Raw genomic sequence first — 17,946 nt, forward strand, 5'->3', positions numbered from 1 at the left:
TTTTTAGGAAACAGTACCAATTTCAGTTATTCGAGATATAGGGTATTATTAGATGATTAAAAATGTGTTACTTACCTCAAAAATATCCCATTTTCAAGGAGGGCTATATCTTAGAAGCACATAGAAACATATCTTGCTGATCTCAAACAAAATGTAACTCTTGAGAATTGAATACGTCTAACAGATATAAATAATGGAAGTCCCTCGAGGCTGTATATTGGAGCCGCTTTTGTTTCTAATTTATGTCAATGATTTACCAAAACAATTTAAATAACTCTGTATGCAGATGAGTACTACTGCTGCACAGTGTCTCAACTAGGATTAGGCTTTTGGGAGGGGGGGTTAGGGATGAATGTAACACAGTATATCACATCATAGAGGGAGGGATACATAATAGATCTGAAATGAATCTAAATTTGAATAAATTAGGTAGGTTAAAGAATTATCTGAGTCAAACATTTAACTGATGTACTTTAAAACAAGTTGGTTCGCTGTTATAGGATTAATTTTTATTTTTAGGGTTCTTGGGGGGTGCTTATAGTGGTTGTACTATGGGATGTGGCAGGTGGCCTCCTTCTTTACTAAAACTAATCTTGTTACTCCAGAAGCTATGATAAACCTTATAGGTTTAAGTGCAGCAATTAATAGGTTTCCTCAGCTTATTGTTCTAGTGACGTTCTCCCTAAAATATGTGTAGTTTTAAGTTGTCACTCAATAATAATATATTTCCAAGAAACACATTACATTTTATTTTTATTTTTTGACATTTTCTCTAAAATATGTCTAAAACGGATCTAAATTTGGGTCTGCAAGGTTAAATTAATCCATTCAACTTATACAACTGTACTAAATATTATTTATTCATAACTTTTACTGCTACTACATTATACTCTTAATAGTATTTGCTTATATTTTTAATTGTTGCACTATATAAAATGCTGTCTGTATCACATTTTTTACCATTTTTGTATTTATACTACCATAAATTTCTTCAGGAATTAATAAAAATTAGTCAGGAGTGATTATAGTAACTTATTTTTGTTTGATGCCAATCTACTAAGAATCTTCACTTCCCATAAATGTGGCCTAATTGCAAAATATGTCTAATAAATGTACAATAGAAATTGACTGTAACTCCAAATTTTTATATTAAAATAATGATGAAAACCCATTATGTGTGTGTGTTTTTTTTGTAACTAAATAAACAAAAATTATTCAGATAATATTAGTTATTACAATATTTCTTTTCTTCTATTTACTATTCTTAATATATTTTTTTATTTTTGAAGTGATGAATAAAATTATAAAAATTAACTTTATAACAATTTAGTATTGTACCACACACATTATTCCATAAATGTATTTTAACACGTCAAGTGATCTTGTACTCTGAGCTTTGTATCGTTGAGCAATCAAAACTTTAGTGTAAAAACTACCTCTAAATGAAATTCCAACAGATATTGATAATTGAGTTATATTTGTATGCTGTACCCTAAAATGATACATTAGATTTCTCCAACATGCAAAACACAGGAAAAAGCTTAACTACATTAAGCTATTCTGAATATATCAAATGAGTCTTGGAACTTTAGGCTGAGACGAGGAGTCATCTTGCACTGTCTCTACATCTCTGGAGTATCCAGGAATCATCTCCGCATCCGGATCACGTGGGATATTTGGTGATTTTTGCACCTGATGCCCACTAGAGAAGATGAGCTTAAAGAGCAAGTCTGTCAAATCCATCATCCAATTCCTGGGCTTTTCATCTGAAAGAGAGGTTTTGAAAGAAACAAACTTAATTTTATCAGTATTTATAAGATAAGAGATTTAAATTTTACTAGATAAAAATTATCATTTGCTATCATATTTTAAGCCTTGTATTCAACCAGTGTCATTGCAGTGCTGGGCCTAGACGCAAGTTCAGAGGAAGGTGGAACTCTTTACATTGTTTTGACATCAGAGTAGAAGAGGTATTCTCATTGTCTTATCAAGTACACAGTTGAATGCAATAATTCAATTACCCTATGATTTTTTAGGCACAATCTCTAAGCACGGAGCGACCGAGATTTCTACCTAAAGAGTTAATTTTGAGCTTCTTTGTCACTGACTTTTATTATCTCATCAGACAAACATGACTCCAGATTCCAGGAGTTAAGTCTGTGACAGCTTCAGACTTCAGACACTGCACTAATAGGAAAGTGAACTAGAGTTTAACTCAACATTCACATTGAGATTCAACCCTTCCCACCGTAGCTACGTTATATGAAGAAAATTGAATGTTAAGAATATTAACAAATAATCACATTTGAATACATACACATACATCCTAATTTTATTCTAATAATATAAAATGTGAAAGTACCTTTGTTTGTTTGTTTGTTTTGCTTTCACGCATAAACTTTCCAATGGATTGTACTGAAATTTTACATAGACATTCTTAGGGTCCCTGGGATGAATATAGGCCTATTCGTACTTTGAAAAAAATCCCTCTGGGATATGCGCCACTGGTCTCTAAAGCAGCAAAAAGTCCTATCTTGGTCTTTAAAGTTGTGTGATATGAATTGAAAGAGCCTGTCAAATGTAATTAATTGTTCTGTATAATTATTGTATTATGCCAGCACAACCATATGTTTAATTAATTTAACCACTATTTTCAATTTGTTTGCATTAATACTGTGACAGCATAGAGTAAGCTTGATAGTATCAACACTTCTTATTTCAACATCTTGGAAGCAAGGCAAACCAATTAATTTATTCTGAATATTACTTAATGAACAAAATTATGAATGTGCACATGTAGAATATTAAATTGGTCAGAAATCGTGGGATGAGATATTTAATGAAGCTAAAAGAAAAAAGAAACTGGGCATTAGAATGATTCATCAATCCATTTGATCCATGACTACAATTTAAGGAAACAACCAAGCGCAGTGAGTCCATTATTATATCAAGGGGCATCACAAAAAATATTCTAGACTCTAAATGTGATTTTCATAACAACATTTTTGGGGGATATTTCATCTATTTCTCACCAATGAGGTATACGTTACAGATTCGGTATATAAATACTGATATAATTCCTAGACTGAACCATCAAAATAGTATGATTTAGCAAACATGAATTGGGAAGCAAGAACGTGTACTTTTCCGTATCAGGTTTACAAATACTTATTCTTTTGAAAATTAAATACTGAGGGTAGAAACAAAGGCTGTGGCCGGGTGGTCCACAAAGTATGTGTAAATTTCCTTTTAATGGATTAAATGATTATAACTATTAATAGTAAATCAGGCAAGTTTGAAAAGTTCAGGACTTCGTGTGTATGTCTACGTTTGTCCATACATTTTCTCCAAAGCCGTTTGACAAACAGTGAAGAGATTTACTACCAATATATGTTTATTGAAGTGTAAGGGACTGTGAGAAGTTAGGATTTTTCACTCTACCCCTTTACTTGAAGCGGAATACAAGCGTAGAGATAGACACTTTTCAACTTTAGTGGGCTTCTCAGTCCAAAGTGTGTACAATGTATACATAACTATAAATTTGGTCCAAAGATTATGTTGAAAAAACAATCACGCTTTTAAGAGTAATAAATTATTTAATTGATATCGTCCACCAAAATTTTGAGACCATTATCTGCATGTATGCATTTTAACATAACCAAAATATTTTGAAATTTCCTCTTGCAAAAAGTAATTTTTCATTTATAACTTAATTTAAGTTAAAAGTCTAAATAAAAGATAAATAAATCTGCATTCCTCCTTTACAAATTTTATTTCTATATCAAAACCTAACAAAATTCTGTCAAATTCAACATTGGATTTCCTGTATATTGGACTAAAATAGTTGAGCTGTTACTTTTATCGTGGGGGCTATTACATCAAATATACGAAATGTAGTATAGAAATTGAGGGCAAAGCCGCAGGTGTGTGCTAGTTTTGCATAAAGATTCTGACATATCGCAGATCAAATACAGAAGTTCCACTGGAGTAACTGTCCAAAGCACAATCTTACAGCTAAAACTAAGAACTACAATTTAAGGGACCTAGCTCAACACTAGTAAATTTTGTTAATTAAGAAATACCAAGACATCTAGGTTTGGATTGTCTTTGTTTTTTTTCATGCTGAAAATAAAATTAGTGTTTTTTAAACCAGCGTCCAGCTAGGTAAATTATAAAAGCTAAAACATCTAGTGGAGGCTCATGGGGAAAAGGAGCGCTGGGCCTTCTGCCTCATTGATATGTTTTTGTATCATAGTCAAGTTTACCAGAATTCTTCAAATTCATGCCCGGTACAAAAATTGGTGACCATCCTCTTAGTAAATACCCTTACACTTCAATATTTGAACTTGATTTGAACTTTCCTGAAACGATCAATGAGGAAATCCAAAAAAAATCTGTTGTAATAAGAGACCAATCACCTGTTTATATGCCATATGGACAGCTCACCTTTTACATACATTTTACCAATTAGAACAAGAAATGAATTGTAACACTTGTATTTTTAAAAGTGTCAAGGCCAATGAAGAATTTAAAAATATGCTTATTTTTATAGATGTAGTTTCCTTATTTTGACCCTAGTAGGGTGCAGTTAATAATTACTGTATGGTTATACCTACATGACTGGTTGTGTAAGCGTTGTCAACAAATTTATAAAATACTATTAACAATAGTACCAACTCAAAGAGCCAATTTCTGAAATTGGTCTATTATAAGTTTGAGACTTTTGAGGCATTAGTAATCTCTGTAAAGTGGTGTACAATATACAGCAATATATAAGTAAATGTACCTTGAGGAGAACCCCCGAGGGTGTCGAGGAAGCGGCGCCACCACTTGGCAAAGGTGCTATTGCCTGGAGTCTGTCTTGGGACCTGGCCTTCAGTTGGAAACTCGGCTTGTCGTTTCACTCTGGCATCCTAAACATGTGGGAGTTTCTAAAATTGGCTCAACATGGGTACTTCGTCATATTAAAGGTACTTGGTGAACTTTGTAAATTGTACTATACCACTTCTATGACAGAGACTTTATTAAAATAAAAACATGAACTATCTTAGTGGTTAGACAATAGACAATAGATTTTTATTTCTCAGTCAATATATTGTGTACATAGAGAATTGTCATAGATTTCAATATAAAGTCATGCGGTTTTCATCAGTCCAGCTCCACAATTTGTTAATATCACTAAACATTTGTTTAAATAACACAAAGCCAACCAGTTCTTAATATAAAGATTCAGTAAGAAGTTGGAAACATTGTTGACTATAAACTATCAGAATCTAAAACTACTATTACAATTTAAAATAAAAAACCCTATTTTATATGAAAGGGCCATAAAAAAATTAATTTACCAAATAGTATGCTTTTATTAAAAAAGTATTTTTTTATTTCCTTTTAAAACCTTTTGCTGGACACCAATTCTTTCTCGAATTTCAATATTTTATTTATTATTTATTAGTTTATTGTTTATTATTATCAAATAATTTATGGATTTTTCAAATTTTGAAGAGCTTTGTTGTTCAATCTGTATACAATTATGTATGGTGTTATGTTTATTGACGTTTGTATCATGAGAAAAATTATTTTTATGTTGTGTGTAATATTTGCATATATTACAGGTATAAACTCAATAATCATGATTTTTGCATCCTGAAAAAGCTTCCTGCAAGGATCAGTGGGGTTTTTATTAATAATTCTTTTTTGTAATATGAATATTCTGTTAAAACTTACTAACAATATCCCCAGATTGCTATACCATAGTTCACCAAACTTTGAAACAAAGCAAAGTACACTTTTCTCAATACTTAAAAAATAACGGTGTTTAATAATATTTTTAAAGAACTACAAATTGAATTAAACTTTTCTTAAATTTGTTCAACGTGGCATGAAAAGTTCAAATTAGTGTCAATATGAAAACACAGAAATTTAGCATAAGTGGACTCAACGAAGTTGGCACAATGCTGTTTTTGGTTAACCTTCCAAATTTGATTATATTTGTTTTATTTTAATTTAGCTTCAATGCATTTGCAGAAAATGCCTGTTTGCTAAATTGTAACATTCATTAATTTGATCCATTTCAAATATTTATAATGCCATAGGACAAAATAAAAGACACAGTAGTAGTTAAAACATAATTTGTGTAACTTTGGTAAACTAACTCACATAGAAAATCAAGACAAGACAATTTTACATTACATACATTTAAAAAAAATACTAGCCTTTACTACTTTATTTTATAAAGTAAAGTAACAAAAACAAATACAAGGTTTACAAATGTAGTGTTTCTTGAGTAAATCTACATACTAAATCTAAAGAAGTATTTTTAATTCTGAGCTGGAGTGGTAAAGATAATCAATAATTTGTCTGGAACTGTGAAGTTCAAAATATCAGCTTCTGAGTGCATTAAAAGTATAGATTCTAAATTTTTGTTTACCAAAGACAATCAGTATCTGGTCTTGATCAGTTTCAATTTAGAAAATGCTCATTTGCAAGACTTAAGTCATTGGGATGGTTATTACAAATTTATATACTTTTGAAAACTCTGGGAATAGTACATGTTAAATTCTAACATAATTTTATATCCATAATTGATACAACTGTTGCATCATGCAGATGCTTTGCATTGAATCTCATGATATCATCATCACCTTCTTCTTAATCATCGTCAACATCACTGTGGTCATTGATTTTGTTGTCTAATATGTCTTCATACTCATAGTTGGCGTTCATACTTGTATTTGAAATCTGGGTGCATATTCATGAACAATATTAGTTCTTCTTTTGATTTTTCTTCATCAACGTTCAAAGAAATTCTCCTATTTTTTTCAATGCTGTAAGAGGAAGAAATTCTTGGGATTTAAATCTTTTTGGGTCAAAACAGGCCAGATTCAAATAGAGCGATTTGTGCTGCACAAAATGGATTCCCATAGCTTGGACAGTTCTATCCACAATTACATTGTTTTTACTTTCTTTTTTCAGTTGTTGCTTTGCCAATAATACTGCCATTATGAGTTTCTGTATTATATTCAAAACAAAGAGCTATGCTGCTTGCAAAATTTCAGCAAACTTGTCTCGTAGGCATTTTATTCTACGAAGAGAAGACTCAATATTCCTCCATTCTTGGGCGTAGTCTAGATTCGTTGTTTGAAGATAATCTGATAGTGATGTAGTGATTTTTAACTCTTGCAAGAAAGTCATGCCAGCAAGTATTGTTTTGAAATCCAGATACTGGTTAAGTAAGCAGTTGTTTCATGTTTTACCTTGGCGTTGAAATCTGCTGAATGTAAATTTTTAAACATAGCCAGTACCAACTCCAGATAATTGTGTTTAGGTTTAGCTGTGTTTTAATATTATTCTTCAGAAGAGGTCTACTCATCTATATGCTGAATATTTTCTTTGCTGTGTTGCTGCAGATTTGCCATCTAGTGGCCCCAGTGGCTTCTAACTTGTACTCAGGAATTTGTTTCTTGAACTTGTCCAGTTTTTTTAATTGAATTCCTTAAAAAAAATCCTGGGTCTCTTACATTATGTTGTAAAATCAGTTTGATACAGGGAGCCACTGAGTTGTATCAGATATGCATCTGTAGAAGAAAACACACTTTTATATACCAGTAGTCTCTCACACACTTCATGTCCTTTAAAATCCTTCTGTTTGGCAATATCGACGATAAGCCTTGTCTTAGAATGATCCAGGTTAAATTGTATTCACTTAAATTATTGTTTTGTTTACACAAGACAGTGTTAATTATGTTGATAAATCAAACATCATTGAAATCAAATTAACTGCTCAATTTTGGTATTATGACTGTAACATTTTTCAGTTTCGGAACTGTAGGGCGCCCAAAATTTGGGTACACCAGGATACGTCCCAGTGGCCCAGCACTGGCCTGCACAGTAATATATACCAATTACAGAATTTCTTTTTCAACACATTCTCTAGATAGCTAATGATATGAACAAGTTTATTATGCACTTTCAAAGATATATTAGTATGGCCATTTAAGGTTTACTATACTATATATATATATATATATAAAACATCACAAAGTAGACCTTAGATGGCCATACTAATATATCTTTGAAAGTGCATAATAAACTTGTTCGTATCATTAGCTATCTAGAGAATGTGTTGAAAAAGAAATTCTGTAATTGGCTGATAGTAACACCATTTTTATAAATAAGGCAATCTTAGTGGCAGACATAGCTTATAAAATTTGTACTCTATTCAGTATATTGTATGTGTAATTAATTGAGTACCTATTTATCTGGTATTGTGAATGCTCGCGGTTTTTAATCATAGCATGTAGCTTAATGATACATTTTAAGTTTATTCAGTTATATTTCCCTCTGACAAAAAATATTTTACCATTCTTTTAGAAATTATTATGACAAGATTACTAGTACTTATTTTGTAAAATTGATGTAAATTTAATTGTATAATATTTAATAATATAGTATTGACAAATATGTTTCTTTAGGAATATATGTATTGACATAGCACGGAATGCTGTAATTTTGACTGTTTCCAAAGTTTAAAACAAAAACATTTTTTTCATTATTATTATATTAACAAAGCAAACAGTGGATTTGCAGTAAGCATTAATTAAACTTAATTGCTTATTTATTTTTTTTGTTCTCTTAGGACAAGAAGCTTAGAAAATTGCACCTAATCCTACAGGGACCTTTGTGCTGCTTCCGGAGTGACAGGATATTCTGGATGGGTATGGTTGGGAGTAGGAGCCACCTCCTGTCGAGATTCATGAGGAAAAGTTTAGGGCACTTCTTTCCACCCAGCTCTGAACCAGCCTCTCCAGTCAAAGCATGCAGGGGGTGGTACACCCTTATGTGTAGGCTGGCAAGAACCTTTGGCTCTTAGTGAACAAACCCCACCAACTCCCACAGTCATCTCCTGCAGAAGACTAGACCTACTGAATTACCCTTGCACCCCAGAATCTCAACATTTGCGGTTAGTGATGTGCCGCTCCAGGATATCCATAAGTTTGCCCAGATTTAAGTGACACATCGGTATTTGCTGTACTCACTGTGGGTTCAACTGGAAGGTATAAACCAGCCAGAAGTGAACCCTCCTGGGGACACTTAATTGTTGATTTAATAACAATTTTATTTCTAATGACTTTAATTAAATATACTTCAAAGCGTTTAAACCCATTTTCATTTGCGTCTTAATACAAGATTAATTTATATTAGATGATATGTTTTAACTGAATAATTAGATTTAGTTTAAATTACATTTAGGTATATTTAACTCTAATTATGTACATTGGCCCTCGCAACACACTATCCTGGCTGCTAAAGCTAAACCCCAATATGAACTGTTCCAAAGTCTGAGGGATTTATATTTTTCCTATTGTTCATCTAATCTGCTCATGGGTTTGTCCCGGTCTTAGTGTTTGGTGGAAAAAACAACGCAAATGTATCATATCGTTACTTTGGGTTTTTAAAACTTAACCTGAATAAAATAAACATATTCTTGTTGAAACATTTAAAATATTTTTCTGACTTTACAAGAAGGGAGCTCTGTGGGCACTCCCACTGAATTTGTGGCTGATTTTACTCTTTTATAAAATTAAGATCACACAAACTTATTTAACTTACCACAGCCCAGGCTTCATCCAAACTTCTGGTTTCATTTATCTTATCTAAACAAAAAATTAAAAGTTATAAAAATCATCGTAAATAAAGACAAAATTATATCATAATAATTTTGTTTATTACAGAAAGTGTGGGACACTAAACACTTGATTTGATTGATCATAGGGAGATCTAGAAGTATGGGTTTATGATTTCTTCTGCAAATCTGAGAGGGAGAAATATCAAACAATGATGTTTGTAAAACATTTTCTAATAAAGCTTTTACGTGGCGGTCTCAACTCCGGGCCCAACTGCGGGTACCAAGGCAGGGGAGAGGTCGGCCGAACGCCCCAGAGGCACCTTGGCCACCCCACCCTTTGCTGAGGGGCCCGCAAAGAAGGCTAGGAGGGAAACCCAAAAGCCGGAAGCCCACAATCCTGAGGCCTCTGGTAGCACATCCAAGGCTACCTACAGAGAGGTCGCAGCGATCAAAATGGCCATAGCCCTCGATGGCTACCCTGATGCGAAGCTTAGTGAAGAGCAAGGAGAAGCCATCGAGGATGCAATTATGGAGGAAATCCAACCCCTGGAGGATGGTTCCGTTCCATTGTTTGCGGGCACCTACCTAGAGACAGGTGTTTTAATTGCTTCCTGCATTAACGAGCACACCAAACGTTGGCTGGAAGAAGTAATCCAAAGAATAAAACCTCTGGGAGACGAGAGTGGGTCTGCGTAAGGACATTCTGAGGTCCACGAGGGTGTTTTTCAGAGCTCACCCGAAGCTTCTGGAGAAGACACCTGAAAAGGTACTTGAAACGTTTGAAAAGCAGAATCCCACCCTAAACGTTAACGAGTGGAAAATCCTTCCATCCAAGCCAGATCCGAAAGGTTACGGATTCGTCTGTTTCCTGGACGAGGTCTGCTACAAGGCTGTGAAGGCTTCCAACTGTAGAGCCAACCTAGGACTCTGGCAGGTCTCAATTGTCTCCTCGACAGTCAAGGACAATGCCACGAGTCCTACAAATCAACCTACAGCACAGTAAGGCTGCTTCGGCAGCCTTCTGCCAGTTCTTCCTCCAGGAGGGATTTGATCTGGCACTAATTCAAGAACCATGGCTTCACCAAGGGAGAGTGGTGGGCCTAAATGAAACCAAAGGTAAGTTAATCTACTGTACCTCTCTAAGGAATGTCAGGACCTGCATCCTGTTGAAGAGAGGCTTGGATTTTCTAACCCTCAACGAATTCTGCTCCAGAGATCTCACTGTGGGCACAATCACCTGGAAGAATGGAGGCATAGTACAGAGCACAATTGTAGGCTCCGTATACTTGCCATATGATGCCAGGGAACTCCCTACATCAAGAGACCTAGAGCTCCTGGTGGAAGAAGCACAAGCCAGACATCAACAACTACTTATAGGTTGTGACGCCAAGGCCCATCACTCTGCTGGATGGGGCAGCACCAACACTAACCCCAGAGGTGAGGCGCTTTTACAATTTCTTCTAAGTAGGGATCTATTTGTACGTAATAATGGTAACCGCCCTACGTTCGTAACACGAATTAGACAGGAAGTTATTGATATAACAATCTGCACACAAGGTATACTTGGAGTGGTTGATAATTGGCACGTAAGCGAAGAGGCCTCATTATCAGATCACAGGTATATCCGCTTTAACTTGCAAGGTGAAGCTGCAGAGGTCCTCTATTGCAATCCCAGGAGGACTGACTGGTTGGGCTATAAGTCTGACCATCAATCACAATTGGGATCGGTAGGTGGAAGGGTACGATGCTTCATAGACATAGATCAGATAGCTTCTGATCTACCAATACCAAGTGGTGGACTGCGGACCTCGCTTGCAAAAGAGCTAATGTTAGGAAGCTGCACAATCAATGCAAAAGGAGCCGTATCTGGGAGCCCTATCATAGAGCTCTAACAGAATACAGCTTAGCAATCAAAAAGGCAAAACAAAGTTCCTGGAGGCAGTTTACACAGGAGGTAAATGAATTAAGCGCGGCAGCTAGACTGCAACGTTTATTAGCCTCAGGTCCAACCGGTCACTTGGGATCTTTAAGGTCCCAGGGAGGTCAATACACTTCCGGGTCTGGTGACAGTCTCAAACTTCTCCTTAAGACTCACTTCCCTGATTGCATCTTTGAGAATGACGACACTGGGACGTCTGGTAACCATGAGGCAGGCTCTTGGCCAAGAGCTGATCGTGGTAGCTGGGCCATTGCCAGAAGGATTGTTACTCTCTCTAAAGCCAAATGGGCAATTTCTAAATTTGCCCCTTTCAAATCTGCAGGAGGGGATGGAATCTTTCCGGCCCTGCTTCAGCAAGGGCCGGAGAATCTCCTCACTCTTCTATGTGAACTATTTAGGGCGAGCCTAGCTTGTGGGTACATACCACAAGTCTGGCGTCTCAACAGGGTGGTCTTTATCCCTAAAAAAGGGGAGAGCGGACTATTCTGTCCCTAAATCTTTTCGTCCCATCAGTTTATCTTCGTTTCTCCTGAAAACATTAGAAAGACTGGTGGAGAGGCACTTGAAAAAGGGAGTTCTCTCAGACACTTCCCTTCATCGCAACCAACATGCATACCAGCAATGCAAATCCTGTGAATCAGCACTGCACCAACTAGTCAGTAGGATTGAGGATAGCCTGTCCGCCAAGGAATTGGCATTGTGCACCTTCATGGACATTGAAGGAGCTTTTGATAATGTTAAATTCACTGCGATGGTAAGTGGAGCACAGCGACGTGGCCTCGAGCCAGCTCTGTGCCGGTGGCTTAGGGCCATGCTGTGCTCCAGACGGATCAGGGCCGATCTCAATGAAGAATCGCTTGTGATCGCACCCACAAGGGGATGTCCTCAAGGAGGCATCCTGTCACCTCTACTGTGGAATCTAGTAGTAGATGGTCTACTTGAGGACCTTACTAACAATGGAATCTATGTCCAAGGATATGCAGACGACATAGTCCTTATGGTACAGGGAAAATATACAAATGTTGTTGCTGATATCATGAATATTAACCTTCAACAACATGTACACAACTGGTGTCTTAGAGAGGGACTGAAAGTAAATCCCTCTAATACAGTAGTTGTACCATTCACTAGGAAAAAGAACCTAGATTCTCTTTCCAGGCTGAAACTCGCATCCACACAGCTTGAGTGGTCAAAGACAGTCAAATATTTAGGAATGTCTCTAGACCATAAGCTTACGTGGAATGACCATCTTAACAATATCCTGCACAAAGCAAAGTGGGCGCTTATGACGTCCAGGAGACTTGCAGGAATCTCATGGGGCATAAAACCCCATATAGCACTATGGCTTTACAAAGCAGTTGTAAGGCCCCAAATCACATATGGTTCATTAGTCTGGTGGACAAAGGTGAATCAGGTAACTGCTAAAGCCAAGCTTGAAAGCTTACAAAGGCTTGGCACAATCTTTGCAACCGGAGCATTTAGGAGCAGTCCTTCAGCCACCCTCAAGGTGGCTTTAGGACTTCCGCCTCTTGATGTCTACATAAAAGCTGAAGCACGCAAGTCAGCTTATCGGCTGATGGTTGCTGACTTGTGGAGGAATGGCACGTCTAGAACGGGCCACGGCACCATCACCGAAGCTGTAAACCCAAACGCTATTCTCGAAATGGTCTCAGACATAATGAGAACGGAGTTCGTATTCAATAAGCCATTCTCTGTTGACTTCTACTGTTATCTTGAGTGGAAATCGCAAGATAACATCCCAACAATAAGAAAGAGCTTTGTCTGGTACACGGATGGCTCGCTTATTAAGGGCAGAACCGGATATGGAGTGTTCAGTCAATCCACTAGAACTGCCCTTTGCGGCAGTTTGGGACGGAACTGCTCCATATTTCAAGCCGAAATCTATGGTATCCTGGCCTGTGCCAACCTAGGCCTCTCCAGAGGGTACCAAGGAAAGAACATCTACATAATGTCAGATAGTCAGGCAGCTCTTAAAGCTCTTGACTCCAACAGCATTTCATCCAGGCTTGTGTTGGAGTGCTTCGACACTCTCTGCAAGCTTGGATCACGCAACTTTGTACGTCTTGGTTGGGTACCGGGCCATACAGGCATAGGTGGCAACGAAAGCGCTGACGAGCTTGCCAAAAGCGGAGCAAGCATGCCATACACTGGTCCAGAACCGAGTTGTGGTATAAGCAAGTCAGCTGCTTACCAAAGTATAAACAAATGGTCCAGGAAGACACACCGCTTGCGGTGGCAGAGTCACCAAGGACAAGCACTCGGCAAAAGACTGCTTACTGACTCCAGCTCCGGCTTCACCAGATGGCTGATGGGGCTGGGCAGGGATCAGGTTAGGCAAGCGATTGCCTTGATCACTGGACACGGCCACTTCAGGAAGCACCTAAACACTCTAGGTTTACGAAATGAGGACTTGGAGTGCAGACTCTGCAATAAGTCTGAAGAGACTGCAAAACACATAATACTGGACTGTGAGCAACTGGGAGCAAGGAGAAGGGCTCTTTTCGGTGATAAACAACCAGGCGACGAACCAGATGCTAGTATCGGGGAAAAGCTTCTTAGCCTAATTAAGGGCACAAAGATAGGTTTACCCCTCTAATATCAAAGGGGCACACAATAAGCTTAGGTTGACGTGTGAGGATATCTGAATCCACCCAAATATCCCAACGCAAAAAAAAGCTTTTACTTTCTCCTTTTTTTACACAGATAATACAAGTACACAACTGAGAAAAGTGGGAGTGAGAAAAAAGATTTTACGTTGACTTTAACTGATCGAAATACAGAATACTAATCAAAATTGTAACTGTGTCAAATATATTTAACATTGTTTATATGATGTGCATGTGTATATTTAGTTGTTTATTATTTATTTAGAGGTTAATGTACACTGATGATGGTTGAATACCAAAACATGTGTATGGTAACAAAATAATTTAGAAAAGGGTTTTGGTTGACCATTCCTTATACTAAAGGTTAATAATATAATACTAACAAGCAACTAATAACATTATGAACTACAGAAGTTACATTTTGCTAGAGTTCATATATTTCTTCTGAGGATTATTATATATTAGTTATTACCTAATGTCAATCAATCATGGGGAGAGGAAAAATGAATAGCACAATTAATTAGCCTTGTGAGTGACTAAGAATGTATTGAAATGAATTGGCTCTTCAACAATGTTGTGCAAGTTTTACTCAACTAGGATTGGTTTCATGTACATGTCGGGAAAATTAAAAAAGAAAACTAAACTGTCAAAAATAAAACCCAACAACTGCTGAAAGAAACCCGATGTGAGATCTTAAAAATAGGCTCAATGTGTTTAAAACCACGCAATCATTGAATCAGTCTCACGCAATTATTGTCCCCTTCAAACTACAAATATGATTTGTGTAAATAATTACAATGATATTTGTATTAAATCGTGTTATCTAATCCTCAATGTACTTATTACGATGATCAAACTGTCCATACTTTTCAAACAGATTCAGAATGAATGTGTTAAAAAACAAAGTTTATAGTAGTGATAAAAAGTAGGAAAAACATGGTTTGACATGGTTCTCTCAAATACAGGCTTGTCTTGATCGTTTTTACGCCTCATATACTGAGGTTCACTTAAAGTTGATTTGATATATTCCATTTGTTATTGGAGATTTTCACCATAGTTACAGGATTGAAAGATTTTAATCAGGAAATCAGTTATATATCCATGCGCCATCTCCGTTTCAATATCCTCACTCGGAATTCACTTTCCTATAGATTGTTTTTCATTCATTAAAACATCAAAGCCCAACTGGACATTTACACCTCGGTGGGTATTTAGAGCCTTGAAATCGGCATGTTGCAGTACTTAATTTTGCAATGTGTTACAACAAGCTGTAATTACAAGGATCACAAAATTATTATTCAATATTATTATTTTAAAATTAAAAATAATCCTGTATGGTTGTATATGTTATAAAATTGTGTTATCAATACTGATCAAAAACACTTCCAAAATGTATAAGAACTAAATCTATCAATGTGGTACAAAAGTGGACCATTATCACATAAAAAACTAAACCAAATAATAAGAATAAAAAGAAAAAATACATATTTGTAATATACCTTCTGGCATAGTCGAAAAAATATAGGTTTCATACATGTGGTTGTAATATTCTAGAAATAAGGAAATTTAAGATGCTTATTAGTTTTGAGGATTATTTTCTATACTGCTGATGGTATTACACCACTTTAATGTTTATCATATTAAAACAATAATTTAAAAATGTAGAAATAAGTCATCTTTACTTTGCTTTACTTAAACGCTTCATTGTTGTTCGGAGTGAGCTCATAACTTAAATTTTAAATGTTGCATGCATATAGAAGTTCACCATTTACATAATTTAAATTAATTGTCTATATTGTCAAATTACCGTCTGAAATAAAAGTTCCACAATATAATGTAACTTTTAACTGAATGAGAGCTAATATACTATATAGTAAAATAGATAGTTAGAATAATTGTATTTTTAAATTTATTGTTGAGCTTTTATCGCATACTTATAAAGATTTTGTACAAACGTTACCTTGAATCCTTATAATACATCAATAACAATTACATATAAAAACAATTTGGTCGAAATTAAAAGTTTAACTTTATTATTTGAATTTGTTTACCAAATCATTTGCAAGTGCAATTTCATTACTAATTTTAGATCTTGTTACAAAAAGCGACTTCAATACGCAAATTTATATAAAATGGACTTACTATAAAAAAAATAGAACTTAAATGACATTTTTAAATTATTACTGAATTACCGAGAGTGATAAACAAATCCTTGTCTGCGGTTATGCCCCAAACCAGCAGTCCGTCGCATATAGAAATACTCCAGGGAGGGTAATAAGACAGCTGACTGGAATCCCCATGAGTAGTCACTGCAAGACTTCCGTTGGTCAATGTCCACGTGAAGCTGGCAGGGATCTCAAGCAAAGACCTCGCCTGGGTAATGAAACCACCATCAAACTTTCCTGTCAACAGTTCTCATGAATATTTTTACGCTATATAATTAAATTCATTGCAACAAATTACACTTGTAGACAATTACAACAGTGTTGCACAACAATAAAAACAATAATAGGAGTCCATCTGGATTTGGAAGACTCTTTATTATATGTTTCAACAATCAGTGTCAAATGTTATGCCTTGCTAAGTTTCTCGTAACTATTTTACAAATCCATGTCTGCTATAGTATCAGAATTGAATACACAATAGAAAATTACTTCATTCAATTCACATTTAATACTATACTAGCTATTATTAACAGCATTGTCACATTTCCACTTTATAATTTGCTGTGTTACTTAACTGAGGGAATAATCATTATTGGCCAAACCCCATTGGTTATACTCGTAGATCATGTCCTCCAATAAAGTGCAGTATAACCTGGCCGCTAACAGATCGTAGGGTATCCCTGAGGTCACTGAATTATCAGTAGGCTTATTTATTAAGATAAAAGTAAAGGCTTTTTGAACGAGATCATAATAGCTTACAGACAAAACTTAGCGCATTAAAAGCAGATGTAATGCAGAGATGTTTTAAGAGATATGTCCCAACAACTCTTGGAATGCATTTTTTTCGATTAAGACACTTTTACAAGTTATAACATTCCGGTCCTGCTTGTGTAAAACGGTTTCACAAGGGATTTCTTTCAATGATTACATGATTAATGATTACATTGAAAGAAATCCCTTGTGAAACCGTTTTACACAAGCAGGACCGGAATGTTATAACTTGTAAAAGTGTCTTAATCGAAAAAAATGCATTCCAAGAGTTGTTGGGACATATCTCTTAAAACATCTCTGCATTGCATCTGCTTTTAATGCGCTAAGTTTTGTCTGTAAGCTATTATGATCTCGTTCAAAAAGCCTTTACTTTTATCTTTAGGCATCTCCAATCATTTAAACTAAGTGAGGGCATTAATTAGAAACAATAAGGACAAATCCTTTGACTTTCTTGTGCAAAAAATTGAAGGCAATGAAACGATTGTCAAATAAGCATCAACAATGCCGATCTGTTAATCGCCAGAACAGCTTTGATAATGAAACTGGGCCGAGTAAAGATTCTAACTAGTCTGTATTCCAGCAATGAGTTTCGAAATCTGTGCCAAGGCAATCTGCTCATCTAAAACTTCCTACCAAAACGGCAGTCCTCCACAAGAGCAGACTTGCATATGTCAAAGTGTTTAATAAAGATGCAGATGTGGCGTATACCACAGAAATCTTCAACAGTCCTTCAGCCAATGACAATAGTAGGTAGTTTGCAGAACAGGTCAACAATTGTCTGATGGAAAAAAGAAAAAATCAATAACCGAATACCACTAA

The 17,946-nt window shown here is 35.7% G+C and overlaps 1 protein-coding gene across 1 annotated transcript in view; it reads right to left on the reverse strand.

Annotated features, from left to right (window-relative positions):
• Positions 1 to 836: 836 nt before the first annotated feature.
• The window catches only part of LOC124359660, a 34,458-nt gene continuing 17,348 nt past the window's right edge, over positions 837 to 17,946 (reverse strand). Inside the window, exons 3-6 of the mRNA XM_046812591.1 lie at positions 16,384 to 16,593; positions 9,610 to 9,653; positions 4,787 to 4,913; positions 837 to 1,766 (exon numbers count right to left, since the gene is read on the reverse strand). Of these exons, the coding sequence (XP_046668547.1) occupies positions 1,570 to 1,766; positions 4,787 to 4,913; positions 9,610 to 9,653; positions 16,384 to 16,593 (578 nt within the window). The 3' untranslated portion in view covers positions 837 to 1,569. The remainder of the gene's footprint in view (positions 1,767 to 4,786; positions 4,914 to 9,609; positions 9,654 to 16,383; positions 16,594 to 17,946) is intronic.

Source organism: Homalodisca vitripennis, chromosome 4, assembly GCF_021130785.1.
Source record: "Homalodisca vitripennis isolate AUS2020 chromosome 4, UT_GWSS_2.1, whole genome shotgun sequence".
Lineage (NCBI taxonomy): Eukaryota > Metazoa > Arthropoda > Insecta > Hemiptera > Cicadellidae > Homalodisca > Homalodisca vitripennis.